The 17,344-nt window shown below is 34.8% G+C and overlaps 1 protein-coding gene across 1 annotated transcript; it reads left to right on the top strand.

Moving 5' to 3' along the window:
- The first annotated feature begins 363 nt into the window (after positions 1 to 363).
- Positions 364 to 12,345, top strand: LOC132705303 (uncharacterized). Its single transcript, XM_060675801.1, has 3 exons — positions 364 to 614; positions 1,354 to 2,445; positions 9,726 to 12,345. Exons 1-3 carry the CDS (start codon positions 612 to 614, stop codon positions 9,825 to 9,827), a joined length of 1,197 nt encoding a protein of 398 aa, XP_060531784.1. The 5' UTR covers positions 364 to 611; the 3' UTR covers positions 9,828 to 12,345.
- Positions 12,346 to 17,344: the final 4,999 nt, after the last annotated feature.

The raw sequence follows: 17,344 nt of genomic DNA, 5'->3' as shown, positions 1-17,344 counted from the left end.
TTGAAAAAATTGAATCCATTGTCTTATTTCTTCATCTTATTATTTCAATTTTTTTTATATCTCTAAATGTTTGGTTGGTTGACTTAGAACATGAAAACAGAGATTTTTCAACATTCCAATGTTTTTTTGTCACTAATCTCGGTCGAAGCTTCGAAGCTGAAACCTCTCCAAGACGACAAAAGTTATTGTCCATAATTGCCATCCTCAGCCAAAAGGCACGGGCCGTAGGCAAAGATGTACGTCCATTAACCCTGCAAAATCATCCGAAAATCGAGAAGTTATGAATGAAGCTCGGCCGGCAGCTTCGCGGATATTCGTGGGTACCCCGTAATGTTCCGATCAATACTGGCGGAAAACGGGCCGACCAATCCGCGTCTAGCTTGTTGAATATGCGACCAATGGCAAATTGATGTCGCATTTTCAAGCGGCACCCCCACCATTGCGTATTTCATTGATAAGTGTGTGGGTGCTACATGTAGGGGAAGCTACGGTTATATATAGATGTCAGGCGAGAGGGGTGACACATTTTCCCAGCACAGTGGTAGTTATTAACAGTTATCTGGTGAAGTGTGGTGCGTTGAAACTATTAGAGAGAAATTTCAAACCCAATTATGGTGAGTTTAATTAATTTATTAATAAATTAATATGAATTTTATCATTTACGAGGGAAATCAATTTAATAAAATTTAAAATTAGGTGTGATTTTTTTAGGATTAATACGTATAGGCTATTGTTTGGGGCGTGCCCAAACTAAGCTTGGCCATTGTACGAGCTGCTCAAAAAAATATATTGAAAACAAAAAATGCCAAAAATTCAGTATACATTTTTTTCAGTGCGCTATATTTTTAGACCAACATTATTGCCTTGTCGCGATAATAAAAATAATAACGATACCGACAACGCTTGTTGCACGACGACCATATGCTATTTTGAAAAGTCTGTTCAGGTCAGATCATCGTTTCTTTTAGCAATTAATTTTAATAACAAATTTTGCTAAATCACTACAGAATATTTAAAAGTATATGAACGAGTTAATCTCATTTCTGCGTCTAAAATTGCCGGTATAATATACCCATCAAAGGCAATTCCTTTATAGGGCGATATCTTCTGTTATCTCGGTCCCTTCCGTTCTACGTGAATGAACAAAGTGCTTTGGGCTTTGAGTGGGCTTGACAACCTGTTGAGGCGACGTTATTGATCGCCAAAGGATATTATCGCGCCTAAATTAATAGCTGCAGAGTCATAATCTAATCAAGTGATAAAAACCCATTTGCTTAAGCCGGTATCTCCGACAAATATTTTAACGCAACACCAAATGATTATCGTTTATCGAGAGCGATCTCTTTATTCCAGATGGCGTTACAACTCCTGCCAGTCCTCCAAGTTATTGTCATTCTTTTCACGCAGGGAGCTCTGACTTACCCTAACCCAGCGGTATACGGCACCAAACGATACGGCAGATCCGCCGCACATCGAGTATCGTACGATCCTTACGACTCTTACAATTTGAGGGGCCAACCCTATCCTATGAGCTATTACGGGTTTTATCCGGCATACGCCCAAGGATACCCGGATTATTACTACCCACAAGACTCTTACCCCCTGTACTATCCCAGAACTTCCAAATACGAAGTGTACCAAGCCGTGTTACCGTACTACTACAAAGAAACGCCGATGAACGGCCGCAAATTAGACTACTATAACAATTACGGCGATTCTGGTGTCGATTTGCAAGAAAGACTCCTGCAGGATATTGAGAGGGAACAAAGGGAACGATCGCAGCCGATCGGGCACGAAATCAGATACGAAAACGATTACAATAACGACGATCAGAATATTGAGGATATCAATGAGGCTTTTGTTCAAAACCTAGTGGCTTCTCAAATGTACGACGACACCAGCAACGTCCGCAATTACTACGATCCGTATTCTTTCGATTACGATGACGCGCTCAATTTGAATTCCAATGATTATTTAAAATGGGACGACGCGCCGTACGACAGGCCGGTGAGCAAAGAAGACGAAGACGTCAAAGAGCTCAAGGACCTAACCAAGCAGCGGAAGAACAAAAAACATAAACAACGGCAAACCAAGGATAATTCGGACGAAAATATTCATTGGTTCCAAGAGTCGAATTTTAGGAACCAGTATCAGAACCCTACCAAGCGAGCTCAGTTGCAAAATGCGGTCGTCTACACCGACAGGAAACCGATAGTCAAGGTAGTACCGACAACTGAGCAATCAGTGGCGACTACTGGCGCTCCGAAAAGAGACACCAGAGGTCAGAAGGAGGAAGTTTTAATGAGGCCGGCCACGCCCGTCAGGCATCCATTTTCCAATTCCGTTTTGGACATGATCTCGAAGCAAGATGGGGAGCGCAAAAGGTCTCCTTCGGTGTATGACACGATCAAGCATATGCTAGAAGTGGAGAAGAGCTACGAAGAGGTAAGTAAACGTGAATGCTATTCTAGCGAGTTTTTTTTTTAAGCGACGAGAAATGGCAGCTCAGTTTTATTTCAAAAGAGTTTTCGAATTTTGTATTACTTCGTTTCAATGCGAAAAGATGTTTAAATGTTAGGATGATTCAGGAAGATGGTTTTGCATACGAAAGATTTTTTGCCAGAGGCGATATATGCAGGTGAATAACAGGACGTGGCGTGTATGTTTTCTCAGCATTGCGTCGGCTATTTCTCACGTTAAAATACTCGAGCCCGAAATAACAACTTCTGGCGATGTTACTTTTGCCTATAGCGCTTTTAAACATTCAATATGCCCTTTGTGAAGTGAAACTTTACTTTTTTAATGGGTTCGATTATATTGTTTCTTTGATCGTGTTTGAGGAACATTTTTTAAGCTGCAACTAGTAGAGTCATCACACTGTCCTTTTTGAGGGATTTATAGAATTTTGGCACATAAAAAATTAAAAACCAAATGAATTGCTACTTGCGTTGCAAATCAACAACTAAAGTTTTTTTTTTTGGTTGGTCATGTGCTAATAAATATGAAAAATAGTAAAAGTCCTAGTACACATTTTGTTTTCTAAAAAAACCATTACAAAAACATAACACATATATAATACTCAAAAGTATGGATTGCTACATTTAAGAGGATAGATGGATATATTCTTTATTTGATTTCGTTAACATACAATCTGCATATTTTACAGCACGTCCAATTACAAAAAAAAATGCATACAATTCGATGAAATCTGTTATAAACAGGTATAATAACATATCGCATAACGTACATAACATGTTTGTATGAGAACAACGTTTTTTAAAAAAATGTTTTATTTTGACTTTACAAATTTTTTCTACTCCCGTCTGTAAAATACCGAATTACACACCGATCTAGCGTGCGGGAAGCGTCACTTTACCACGTCTGTTTCGTTTCCCATGGATCCGAGCCACTTCGGACATTTCCGCGGTTTTACGTTTTACCGCACGGGTTCGCGAGCAATCGGATGTTTTCGGTGACATTTGCCACCCCTTCGTGTTGTTTTGCAAAAATGAACTGAAAAACTAAGGGGCGTGGAAAAAGTATTGTATGCAACACATTTGGTAAACTTTTTAAGGCACTCGTTTATTAAAGACTCGCTCCGCTGGGCTTTGCTCGTGCCAAACAAACTCGTGACTCAAATGTCTTTTACTACACTTTGCGCATAATATACTATAAATGACAAATTTGTCAGCTGAATTGGAATTAGGGTATATAAGCTTAGGTCAAAAGAAGTTTTCACTCGTTTAGTGTATTTAAACTTCCTGGTTCGAAGCGAATTTGAAGAGAAAGTAATGATTATCTGAGTTACAGATTTTTCGAGTTTTGAAGTTATGAGGTAGTCGTATAATGATGGCAATACCTCTAAGTTTCTGTAACGTAGGTTGACAATGGTCTCTATTTCCTGGATATAATCATAATCGTCCTTTTCTGTATAAGAAAAATTTTTATGGAGTCTGTTGAGTTTCCTCACAGTGTAAGAGCTTATACCAAAATTAAATGAAAAAGAGGGTAGCAGCTCCAAGCTAGATAATCTTTTGTCGCAGCGAGATGGCTAAGATAAAAGCGGCTTTTCATAATTTTTAAACTTGACACATTACCGGGATCTGTATTACCCACAACATTCGCAGAGTATAAAAATTGAAATTACGTTTTAACACTTTTCTAATTAAATTTGTCAGTCGTTGAACGTTATTTAATTTTAGGCGATTGGCCATAAACCATTGACTGGCATTTGCCGACTGTGTTGCCCCTCGAAGAGTTTCCATATTGTCGTTTGATGTTTTAAATAATAACAATAATAGTAATAAAGGTCTTTATTTGAATTATATAGAATATAACAATAACAAGATAACATTTTGGCAAAAAGGCGAGATTCAGTCTATTAAAGATTAGTATACTGTTCTATCTAACCCGATAAAAGAGAGAAAAAAAAGTACATGAATTTCCATTTTATAAGTTGTAAACAAAAAAAATCATTGGTGTACCCGCGAAAATCAAACGCAAAGTAAGAATAATTAAAGCAATATTTCATTACATGTAGCGCACACAATTACCAAGAAATTTCCTTAATTTGCTCATCCAGTAGTCTCTGAAAAAGGTTAGTTTTGAATCGTTTTAGGTTGCTTAAATTTTTGAATTTATTTGGCAAATTATATAAACATGAAACAATATTATTTGAAAAGAGCGTATAAAAATTTCAGTTGCATGCATTGGCGGAGCAAGCGTTCCCTTAAATCGTATATTAAGATTATGTACGTCACAGCTTATTTTATTGAAAAGGTACGGACGAGGCTTTCTACTTAGTATTTTTGAATATAGAACGACAGAATGAAGAAATATTCTATTTTTCATATTTTGTCAATTAACTCTTTGAAGTGTGTGACTAATTCTGTCGAACTTTCGGTTCCCAAAAATCAACCTGAGACATGAGTTTTGAAGCTTTTGAATTCGGCGTTTATCAAAATAGTTTAAGCAAGGGCCATACACTGCATCCCCGTAACTTAGTTGAGAAGAAACCAGAGACTCACACAGCATTGTTCTATGTTTCCTGCTTAAAAATTCACGATTTCGATATATAAATTTTAACATGAAATATGCCTTTCGTAAACATTTAGAAATATGCTCTGAAAATCTTAAATTCTTGTCCATTATCATTCCTAAGTTTCTCACAGAATCACAAAACTTATTTTTTTTATTATTAATCTCCATGGCATGGCAACCCAATAAAAATCTCTCCCTGTCACCCTTTCGGCCAAAAATGATTACTGCGGATTTGCTAGCGCTTAATTGTAAACAATGCTTAGTAGACATTTCATAAACTATGTTCAAGTCATAGTTTAGGGCTGCAACGGGTTGCTTAGCTTCGCCGGGAAAAAGAAAGGTAAATTTGTGTATCGTCTGCATAATAATGTTGACAACTTGACAACTTGGAAAACGAGAGCCATATACAATAAAGTAAGGCGGTCCTAAAATAGATCCCTGAGGTATACCTTCATTAGCATTTAAGAATGAAGAAGTTACACCATTATATGTTACCGCTTGGGATCGGTGTTGTAGTTGTAGTCGTCTGCAAAATTAACTCCAGCCACAGGGTCCATATGATCGAACAGATCATTAATATAAACTTAAAACAATAATGGAGGTCCACAATAGAGCCCTGTGGGACTCCGTGCATCACCATTCGTAAACTTGATATTTCAATATTGCAAAAAGCTGCTTGCTTTCTATCAGAAAGATAAGATATTAGACCCAGTGCGATGGGTTCCAAACACACTAATCTAGGTTTTCCAGTATAATGTGATATACAAAAAACAATGTTATGAAAATGTCGGTAAGTGCAGGTGATATTTTGTGTTTTTAACGCATGTATTGCAGTAAAACATACAGTCCTTTTTTTGGTTTAAATATTGTATCAATGTTTAGTTGTGAGGATGGATAGGACTGTATCATTACCCTTGTACCTTTTCATTGTAATTAAATTTATTACTTAATTATTTTCATTTTTAATTATCTCTTGCTCTCGTGCTCCTCTCAATTATTTAATAATTAAGTTTTATAAACCGGGAAACTCACTTTCATTGTGTTGGACAATACCGAGCGGAGTAATTGACTAATGAAGCGTAACAATAACGATCGTCTTTTTTTAAATACCCGCAGAATACGTTATTTGTACTCCTGTTACGTCACTGGTAAAAAAATATTTCCCTAACCACGCAATGAAACAGAACTAGCGAGTCTTTATAAGTTTGTTTACCGTTGACGACGCTGAATCTAATTCCCGCATATATTTGCCGACAAACAAAACCATTCGCGTTTGGTGACGTCAGATGCGACGAGGATCGGGAATGATGTAGTTTCGAAAATTTCTTGGCACCGAGCCAGGATTTCGTCAGGAGGTTATTTAGTGCACCGCGGCCGTTATGAATGGAAGGAATAGCGGGAAAGGAAATAAAAAAAAATCGTTACAGGCTTCTTCCTCTTAAAATCCAATCTTAATTATAGAAATTACTTATACGATGGTATTCCTGAGGTATGCTTTTCCGTAACTTTGTCCGTCTTAGGACTGTAAATTAGAAAGGTGATATGCTTTTGGATGGGATTATCCAAGGGTGGTCATTAACATACAATGCAACAAGATTATTACCTAAAGTTTCGGAATTTAAATTCAGGTTGTGGTCCGTAAGAGAAAATAATTTTATACCTACCTGTGTTTAATATTCTTTGGTTTGGTATACTACTTAGTTGAAATTTATTAGTAATCATTCTTATTTCGTGTGTAATACAGCGTGTGTTGAATCGTGTGCGAATTATGCAAAATATGTGCGAGTCTAGTGTATCACAGGAGATGCTCCCGTCCAAATGTAGAAAACACTATTCTATTGAGACTAAGGAAGTTATAAACAATGTTTATTTGACTTTCATTGAACGTGGTGTCAGAAAGCAAGCATCTTTAGAAGAAACGGCCACATTGACGAAAACTCCAACATCAACTGTATGGAAAATTGTGAATAATCCCATTCCAGCGAGAAAAAAAAGAAGCGATGCTGACAATTTCTCGAGTTTTGATGAAAATGATCAAGATATAATGCGGCGTAAAATTTACCAGTTATACGAGAAACAAACCGCGCCTACATTAGATATCTTAATTAGGAGGCTTGAAAACGATGAAACCGGTGTTAAATGTGGCAAAAATCACATTTGATAAAGACACGGGGTCGAAACTATTATTAACATCTGAACTTTTAGTTCTTATTTATTTTGTTAAATGGATTTTCATCAAGTAAAAGCCGCCTCATTTCAATTTATGAAAGAAGCTGAAATTGGTTTCTTGGCTATTTGGTATTTCAAAAGGCATTAGGCAGTTGAATATTGAGTATAACATATTCCGGGATATCATCCGTTCGCTTGTTGAACTCCAACTGAACTGAAATTCAATGCTCGCGCTCCGAAAACAGTTCGAAAGGTGCCAAGTGAGATTTTAGCGAAACGTCTGCAGGATTTCAGTCGGAGTTCAACAAACGGACGGATGATATCCCGGAATATATTGTCAACATATTTTTCCATCCTTGAATCAATACGTGAATATACGCATACACACGAATATACACATACACACGACTCAACCTCTATCCTACTACTTCGATATAATTAACTTACAACATTATAATTAAATCATTACAAACAAAGAGAGAGCTTTCTCACAGTGAATGCAAACAACTATCGATCAATTCATCCCTTCCAAAGTTGTACTGTTTGCCTTAGATTAACTCGGTTAGGTACAACATATCGAGATTTATGGCCAATATCCTTAAAATTACGTTTACAAACAAAAATGATTATAATGTAAAAGATTCATTTACCTTTGCCAACATGATCAACGGTTACGTACTACCTGACAATTATGTTTTGATTTCATTGGATGTCGTATCGCTATTTACTAATATCCTCTCGAATTGGTATTTCAGATTTTGGATAATGAATGGAAGAAGATAAAAGAACACACTAATCTTACAAAGGAAAATGTTTTTAAACTTATAAAATTTATTTTTGACAACACATATTTCAGTTTCAATTCAAAATTCTACAAACAATGGGTTCTTCCATCAGTCCAATAATTGCTACCCTAGTATTGGACCATTTACTCTATCAAATTATACCCAAATTACCTTCCACTTTACCTTTTATTTTTAAATATGTTGACGATCTTCTTTGCGCGGTACCATACAATTCACAATTGAACTTGAAAAGGTCTCATACGTCCCCTTCTTAGACACCAAGGTTATTAGAACTAACAAAAATGAAATTGTTTTGGATTGGTACCAGAAAGAAACTGCCTCAGATAGATTTATCAATTATTATTCCTCTCATCCACAGAGCCAAAAATATAATGAAATTATACGCATAAAAAACAGAGTTACATATTTGAATCATGAAAGTTTTGTTCAAGATAACCTGAAAAAATTTTCAACATTTTTGTCAATAACATATACTAAAGAGATTAAACTATAACTTCAACACATTTGACAGTCCAACAGAGGAACCAGGCGCTCGGATGTGTTACAGAGAGATAGATACCTTATATTAAAAATCTTACAGAATCTATCATAAATATTTTCAAAGAATTCAAGGAAATAAAAATTGCCAAATATAACACTGAAAAGGTCTCAAAACTTTTTTCTAGGGTCAAAGAACCAACTCCGCTACTATACAACTCTCATGTCATTTTTCAATTGTCGTGTTTGGGTTGTCAATTCTGTTATATTGGACAGATCTCACAGTGGTTGAAACAACGTTTGACACAACAAAAAACTGATTGCCGTATTCATAAGAGTACTTGTGCAGTGGTTGAACATTACATAAAAACAGGGCATGAATTTGACTACAGCCATCCTAAAATATTGCAATATGTCAATAATTATAAAGACCGACTGTTTCTTGAAATGTGGCGTATTAACAAAAACAAAAATTCAATGAACTACAAGTCTGATACACGGAAAATAAGCAATATATACTGTAACAGTTTTCAGTTGCACAACAGATAATATAATATTCGGCCACCGAGTAGTGTATTCGCGTTGCTTCGTTGATCCAGGTTATTTTTATGTTTTTTTGCCATTATTTATTTCGATTGTTTTTTTGTCTTTTCTCTACCCGCGTTAGCGCAACTTTTGCCTACCATTATTAAAAATTTTATAAAAAGTGTTTATCCGTTTGTTTCGTTATGTCGTTTCGTTCATTAACCTTAACTGTAGAGTATTGTTTTGAGAAACTTTGTGGTAAACTCTAATTTTGTAAGTAATTTTCACGATTGTGTTTTAATTTTCTGTTATATAGTGTGGCCTGTTGTTTTCATTAAATTTTAGTTCACTCCTGAAGAAGTCAACAACTAAATTGACGAAATATTGAGTGTTAAAGAATAAGAAAGAAAAACTAAATATATTATAAATTTTTATAAAAAAAAGCATCATGAGACTTGATACACATCCATAGAAACAGTATAAAATATTAGTGTGAAATAGTATAAAATAAGTATATATTTAATAGATAAATGCAATGGAAATAGTAAACAAATGTAAATACTTTGAATTAACAAATATCTTTGGTTGTAACTGTTTGTAATTTGAAAGCGTAAGCATTCGAATTAAATGCTGAAAATCAATCCAAGTCTAGTTCTTTAATCGATCTCGCGATCGCAAATTTGCCGTAACTTCATTTCCTTGTTTCAGAACCAGCCGAAGGAAGAGATTCGTCCAACAATGCGTAAACGTATCATCTCGAGCGAGGATAGCTTAACCAAGCAACTAACACTTTTGAAAAAGGTACACTAAATTCTAAAAGCAGATGTTTCAAATCAAAACGCGTGGTATACACCCACATTCCACTGATAATGTTTTAAAAATTTAAACTACAGAGTACCATATTTTTTGTTGCTCGAAGTTTGTATTGTTACGAGTGCATCTGGAAGAAGCGCGCAGGTCCAAGACTGATCATAAGTATTAAGAGAATGCGACAAATTCTAGGCTTGATAATTTAATCCTTCCATGCGTAGAAATATGAATCTGTGTATATATTTCTAGATGTAAATGTATATTTATAATACTTAATCAATATTCAGGTAGAAGTGTATATAACTGATTTAGAATAAACAAATTACGTTATAAACGGTAAGGTGCTTGCTGAATATATTCTTACGTACTCTATAAACACTTGTTTTCAAAACTATGTACGAATCACTCACTATTCTTCTTCTTTAGTCGCCAATATGCAAAGTAGTTCTCTAAATAGCAGCTGGTTGTCTGAAAACTTATGTACATAGAGTGGTTAGGTAATTTGATAGTTGTTTACCATACATTTACATATAATCGACTTTGTTGCGTTCACTTGCCACGTGACTATCTCAGGTATTTCTATATTAGCTTTAATTATAAAACCCGGTTTGCGACAACTAGAAAAAAGTGTTCGGCGGTGAAAAGACATCCTTCGGTACGGCAAAATATAAGTTTTGACTAGCGGTTCGTAAGGTAAGCCTAGTCAAATATGACTTAAAAAAGGGATAAAAATATGCAAGGAAGAGGAATGGGAGTTTACTGAACCAACAAAATTATCATTTAACGCAATAGCTTGTGGGACGGGAGGCATAAAACGTAGTGTGTGCTGTTGCATCACCAAATAGTAACTTCTTTGTGCCATAGCAGTAGCTTCAGAAATTCATCGAATCATTGAAGCAATGGCATGTGTTACGTTTTATTTATTCCACTCATAGTCAGGCAAATGCAAGGAATCAAGTTCGGAACTAACCAACCAACAAATTTCGTTGTTTCCTCTTTCTTATGAGATGTCACGTTTTCTAAAGTCTCGACCCGCGAGATGAGTTCGTATTATTGGGTGTACTTCGTTACTGGTTATGGAATTATTGCAGATCAAACCTGTGATACAGAGAAACAAGGACTGCGCTTTTTAGTATGTCTAGAAACATTTCCATTAACTTCCATTCAATCTTCGAACCCTATAAAGTAAATTTCCTTAGATGGCACGTTAGGATTATAACCGCACATACATTAGAGTACCATAAACTGCGGATGTTATTAGATAGTTCGCTTTGCTAACCAACTACTTAAACGGTGCTGAAAATTAATTGCTTTAAAATTTTTCACGCTAGTGATCAATGTCTGTGAAATTAATGTTAGCTTTTTCAATTTAAACTTTATGAACTCCGTTTGACGACAAACTGGAATCTCGTGAGCGCCTTTTATGCTTCACATGCACGTGTTTCAATATTTCAAGATGGGATTTATAGTCAGGATATTGCAAAGATTTTGCGAGCCTGTGTTGCTTTTGACATTGATTTCTCTGTGTAGGGTAATAGGTGAAACACATTTTCCAGTTTATAGTTAAAGGGATCGACATCGCCTTGCTACTAGGTAATACATTTAAGCCGTATATGTTTAAAGTTAGGCATATAAATCAAATTAAGAATTAGAAAATACAGGGTCAATATTTCTTAACATAATTCGATTCTGTGAGTGGATCTTTTGCAATTCAATCTGGGTAAGATGGCGCTGACGTCACTGGAACCTGTAAAAAGTATTATAAAAATAAGAGACCAAAGTTGTTTAGATTCATTTCAATTTTATATATATACAGGATGATTATAAAAACAAGTAACAACATTCTTATTCTAAATAAAACAAGCTGTAAATTAAACCAGAAGTGACCGAACGGTCCGTGTTGATATTATAAAAATACGGGGTGGTTAAAACTTACATTAAAATTTTGCAAAAAATTTTCGTTGTCATTTTAGCATTAAGACAAATCTGTCTTTGTATAGAGTTAAAAAAGTAGCATATTGTGACGTATTTTTTAAATTTTAATGCAAAACATTCTAATATTATGAAAATGGGGTGAATCTATTTGAAAAAAAAAACTTTAATTTTTGACAACCCTGTATGGATTGTTAAATATCAACTATCACCAATAAAATAAAAGAAATTCAATTCCAAATATTTCCACCAAAGAAACATCCAAATAGAAATAGAAATATTACTTATTTTTCAAAACTCCTTTGGACTGGCAACTACATCTTCCTCCTTTTGGTTGGGGTCCTTTGAGGTACACCTTCGATCGATATTCACCCATAAAAATAAACAAAATGTGCTGTTTTAAACTCGAAAACAATTTCTTACCAAAATCAAAACCTAAGAAACTAACAAGTGACGTCACGAGCAAGGGGCGTTTCCTGAGTTATAACGTTAACATTTTAATGTCAGAGGCTCAATATATCTTTCTCAAGGTGTCGTCTGTTTTAAAGGGTAGCAAAATTCGCGTAATAGCTTTGAAGTTTAGATAGGATTAGATAGCTTATTGAAAAACTTAATTTGAAAGTATGGCTTAAGCTGATACGATGGAATATGACAATAAAACACAAAAGAGAAAGTTGCATTAAAACAAAGTCGACGTATTTTAATATAAACCTGAGAAACGCGGAGTCTCGTAATGATATGCTGTGATGTAAAGGAAAATGTTTGAAATTATTGGGACGTTTAAAATAATGGCAACGCAATACCGGATGTATTATTTATAAAAATTGGAGCGATCGGTATCATCAAAAATGAAATGCGTCGACGTTATTTTAAATATACCCCCAACTTTTATTTCCGAAAAACCTATTAAAAGCCGTTCAAGGAAATGCAGCACACGCGACGATTTCCGTGAATGCCACGAATTCTGGCGAAAACTTATAATTATTCAGTAGGCTTCATGGAAAACTTACTTATGTAGATTAAGGGAAGAGTTATTTGTTAAAATTGTTAAGCGTCACTCGGTCAGCTGCGGGAAATGAAAGCGTTTCACAGAACTGTCCAATCCTGAGCAAACTTTTAGAGCGAATGAATAACGTTTTCGTTTTCAGCAGTTAGAACGGCGTGGTCGTCTGTTCAAGGTCGGTCGAATAAAATATTCGAATGTACAAAATGTGCCGGCAAAAATGGTTCTATTTAATTCGACCCACCGAATCCTCTCTATAAATTAAGATTGGTGTCAATTCGACGCACACTATTGTACATATCTCATTAAATATTGTTTCAAAGTGAATGTATATATTATATATTTTGATAATATAACAAATAAAGTTTTAGCTGAGAGTACTATAATATGTATTAGATTGACAGAATATTCTACACATTGAATTAAAAAGTTCACGCTACGTATGTGTATGTCATAAATATTATCGACTGAACAATAAATGTCAATATCAGTAAAATCGTGCCGTTTCAGTTTGTGTTGACCCCAACACCTCACACCATGCGTTGGTGTTTGTGATTACATGCAGCATAGAAGATAATAATTAGTGACGGGAAACCTTTAATTAACTAACAATGTTAAAGGGAGATCCACGTTGCGTGTCCTATTAAAAGTTCCGGAGAACCAAATAGATTTTTTTCTGAAATATTTAAGCATCTACAGCGTTACCAATTAAACTCAAAATAGACAACATTATAAATTCAAATGGAACGTCATGTGTCTTAGTACGTTTTCTCGCTCCGCTCGTGCCAAATAAACTCGTAATTCAAATTCCGCTTACCACACTTCTTGCATAATATACTATTTCGTCGATCGGTTAAATGGAATTAAAGTGTATTATTAGAGGTGAACTAGCAAATAGTTCAGACAAACTAAATTCTCTGATTTTAGTACTTCCTTCCTAACAGGTTTATCTACGATTTTATAACGAATTTCTCACTCTCTATACCGAAAGAAAAAAGGGCACATCAGGTAACAAAATGTAGGCCGACTTTTTCCTTTCCTTACCCTAATAATCTAATTACCGAGAACCTGGTCGTTCTACGTGTTTTTCTCGTAATAAGCGATTATGTTAACGCCTTTATCGGTATGTATAAAAGCACATCATTGTTTCAATCAGTTCTAATTTGACTTAGTGAATACGGCGAGCATGGCGAGTAAGCGAAAAATTGGATCTCTAGATGATAAAGTTGCTTTAATTTGGGAGATAGAACGGGGAAGAAAAGTGATGTGAGACGTCGATACGGACTTACACCGTCGACTGTATCCACGATTTGGAAGTGCAAAGAAAAAATCGTTCAGGCTGAAACGGCAGGCGGTTCTAGTAAAAAGCTAAGAAAGCCAAACAACAATTACGTTTACAAGTGAAGAGTTGCAAGATTTTATGGTGATAGATCAGGATTTGCATACAACAGCAGACTTGACAGAGGAAGGCATATTACAACAATCACGAGAGGGTGAGGAAGAGCACCAAGAGGAAGAAAAAGTTGAAGAAGTTGATCTGGGACCACCATCAACCATTCAATAAGCCATGGTGAAAATACAAGTCAAAGTACGAGATGCGTATTGGCATACAAAAAAAAATTCATTAAATGTAGTTCTTAAACATCGCGTGATCCAAATATTAGTTTGTTTACTGCCCGAATCATTTTTTCTTTGCATTTCCAAATTATGGATACAGTCGACGTCCGACCTCATTTTTATTTTCTCCTCGTTCTCTCCCGAATTAGAGATAACATTTTTCGCTTAGTCGCCATACTCGCCATATTCACTAATTTATTGAAACAATGGTGTGGTTTTGTACATACGAATAAAGGCACTAACATAATCTCTTATTACTTACTATTATTATTATTACCTAATAAGTTTTCAGTAGAATTCATTTGTTAAAAATAATTTGAAGTCTGCTATAACTGATTAAAACATAAAGCTACTAGAGATATAGAGATTCTGCATAATGTTGATAATACTATAAAACAAAATTGAGAAGGTACAATCAACATAGGTGTCAGAGAAATTGAAAAAATATCAAAAGGACAGCTGACAAAAGTTCTAAAACAATTAATAATTTGGATTTAGATAACAGTTATAGAAACAATTGATAACTATATGTTTTTCACAAAACTTCTGGATTCCTCCTGCGCCGGTTTTTACTTAGTCGAAATTGCTGACATTTCGCCTATCATCCTGTTGGCTCCTTCAGAGCTTGACTGAAACTGTTTCATGTATAAAATATTTCGTTTTTTATTCCGCTCTTTTTAGCTTGGTTTGGTTTAACATTTCAACTGATAAGCAAATTAATATCTAATATTTGACAGAATCTGATTTTTCGGCCCTTATTGGTATCGAAATCTGCCTTAAAAATGCAGATATGAACTTAAAACCCCTATTTCTAGAACAAATAATTGGTTTTCCCTCTTGATTTCGAGCAGATCACAGTCAAAAACAGCGTTTTCATAACTTACATGCCTGAGATCTACCTTAAACCTACAGATAACTACTTAAAACGCAGCTTCCGGGATTGATAGTAGGTATTTCTTATTCATTTAAAACAGAATCCAGTCTAAGCCGGCCTTTTCAGGTCAACATCATTGAAATACTAGTCAAAATCGGCATCTTCGGCCTTTATTATAACGCAAACGTTAATAAACCAGCAGATATCGGCTTAAAACCTCCCTTTGTGGGTCAAATAGTTGCCGATTTCGGTTAAATTCCAGTGAGAATCTGCTTTTTCGCCTCATATTGTTTCGAAATCTACTTTAAAATGCAGATAAGAACTTAAAAACCCTATTTCTGGGAGAAATAAATGATTTTCCCTCTTGATTTCGAGCAGATCATAATCAAAAACAGCATATTTATAACTAACGTACTGAAATCTACGTTAAAGTTGCAGATACCTACTTAAAACCCCACTTTCTTGGATTGCTAGTAGGTTTTTTTTATTCATTTCAAACAGAATCCAGTCTAAATCAGCTCTTCCGACACATATCGTATCTAAAACCGCAACAAAACTGCAGCTATCAGCTTAAACTATCATTTTTTGATCCAAACCTTTTCATGGCAATATCGTTCAATTACTAATCAAAATCGGCATCTTCGCCTTTTTTGTAACGAAAACGTTAATAAACCTGCAGATATTAACGTCAAACCGCCAACAACATTTGTTTTCACAATCTTCGATATCACATAAAAATCTCATATTTTTGCCAAAAAAACGAGTAGAATAAACTACGCATGTTTGTTTGGTGTAACTCTTCATTCCTGTTTGATATTATTTTTCTAGTGTAATAACATTATGCCACATTTTAAGAATCTTGGTCTATTGAAGAGGTTTTCTAAACGTTTTCTAGGGATATTATAGGTCATCGATTTAGCAAATTTTTCAAAAAGGACACAAACAAAAATCAATTTCTGGGATTTTTACCCAATATGATGAAATCTTTAAATTCAACCGTAAGGTTTGCATACAAAGAAGATCAACATTATTTAAACGCCATATTAAAACGCTCATCTTAGATACAAAATATTATTTGCGATTATAAAAAAAAGTTATATTACAATTAATAATTCAACAATACAATTGATACATTTAGATAACAGCAGTTATAAGAACAATTGATAACTAAATGTTCTTCAAAATTTACAAAAAGAAAATTGCGTCTTTTATCTGTAAAACTTGTCGCAATTTTGGAATGAAGTGTGTTTTTAATTTATAGAAAGCCTCTCTTTCTAAATTAGCAGCCCCCACAGTACCTGAAACATTTTTGCAATAATCTTTAAATTGAATTACTGAATTTGCCAAAGAAGCAGAGATAGCCTCCAAATTAGTGAGTGCTATAGGTACTAAAGAATAATTAGTTTTTAGAATTTTTTTTCACTGTTGGATTAGTAAAAAGAGGTTTTGCATTTATTATAGCGACAGAAGGACGGGACAGGGATTTCATTTGGCAACAAAATGCAATAAATTCTCTGTTATTAGAAAAAATGCATGTTTTGTACAAAACAGATAAAAAATGCATTTTGCAAGTACGCCGACCTTTAATCGTAAATAAATGTTTACATATATAAAATATTTCGTATTTTATTCTGCTCTTTTTAGCTTGGTTTGGTTTAACTTTTTAACTGATAAGCAAACTTCTAATATTTGACAGAATCTGCTTTTTCGGCTCTTATTGTACCAAAAACTGCCTTAAAAATGCAGATATGAACTTAAAACCGCTATTTGTGGAACAAATAATTGGTTTCCCCACTTGACTTCGACCAGATCACAGTTAAAAACAGCGTTTTCATAACTTATCGGACTGAAACCTACGATAAACCCCCAGATAACTACTTTCCTAGATTGATGGTAGGTATTTCTTATTAATTTTCAATAGAATCCAGTCTAAACCGGCTCTTCCGACACATATCGTATCTAAAACCGCATCAAACTGCAGACATCAGGTTAAACTATCAATTTTTGATTCAAACAGTTACCTTTTCATGTCAATATCATTGAAATACTAGTCAAGATCGGCATCTTCGGCCTTTATTATAACGACAACGT

The sequence above is a fragment of the Cylas formicarius genome, unplaced genomic scaffold (assembly GCF_029955315.1).
Source record: "Cylas formicarius isolate icCylForm1 unplaced genomic scaffold, icCylForm1.1 PGA_scaffold_7__23_contigs__length_41026272, whole genome shotgun sequence".
NCBI classification, from domain to species: Eukaryota; Metazoa; Arthropoda; class Insecta; order Coleoptera; family Brentidae; genus Cylas; species Cylas formicarius.
The sequence above is the reverse complement of the archived record's forward strand: the minus strand, read 5'-3'. Positions and strand labels throughout refer to the sequence as shown.

Bases quoted from the DNA above. Each gene is read 5' to 3' on its own strand.
- LOC132705303 (XM_060675801.1), top strand. The intron at 2,446-9,725 runs GTAAGTAAACGT...TCCTTGTTTCAG, and splicing joins TGGAGAAGAGCTACGAAGAG to AACCAGCCGAAGGAAGAGAT.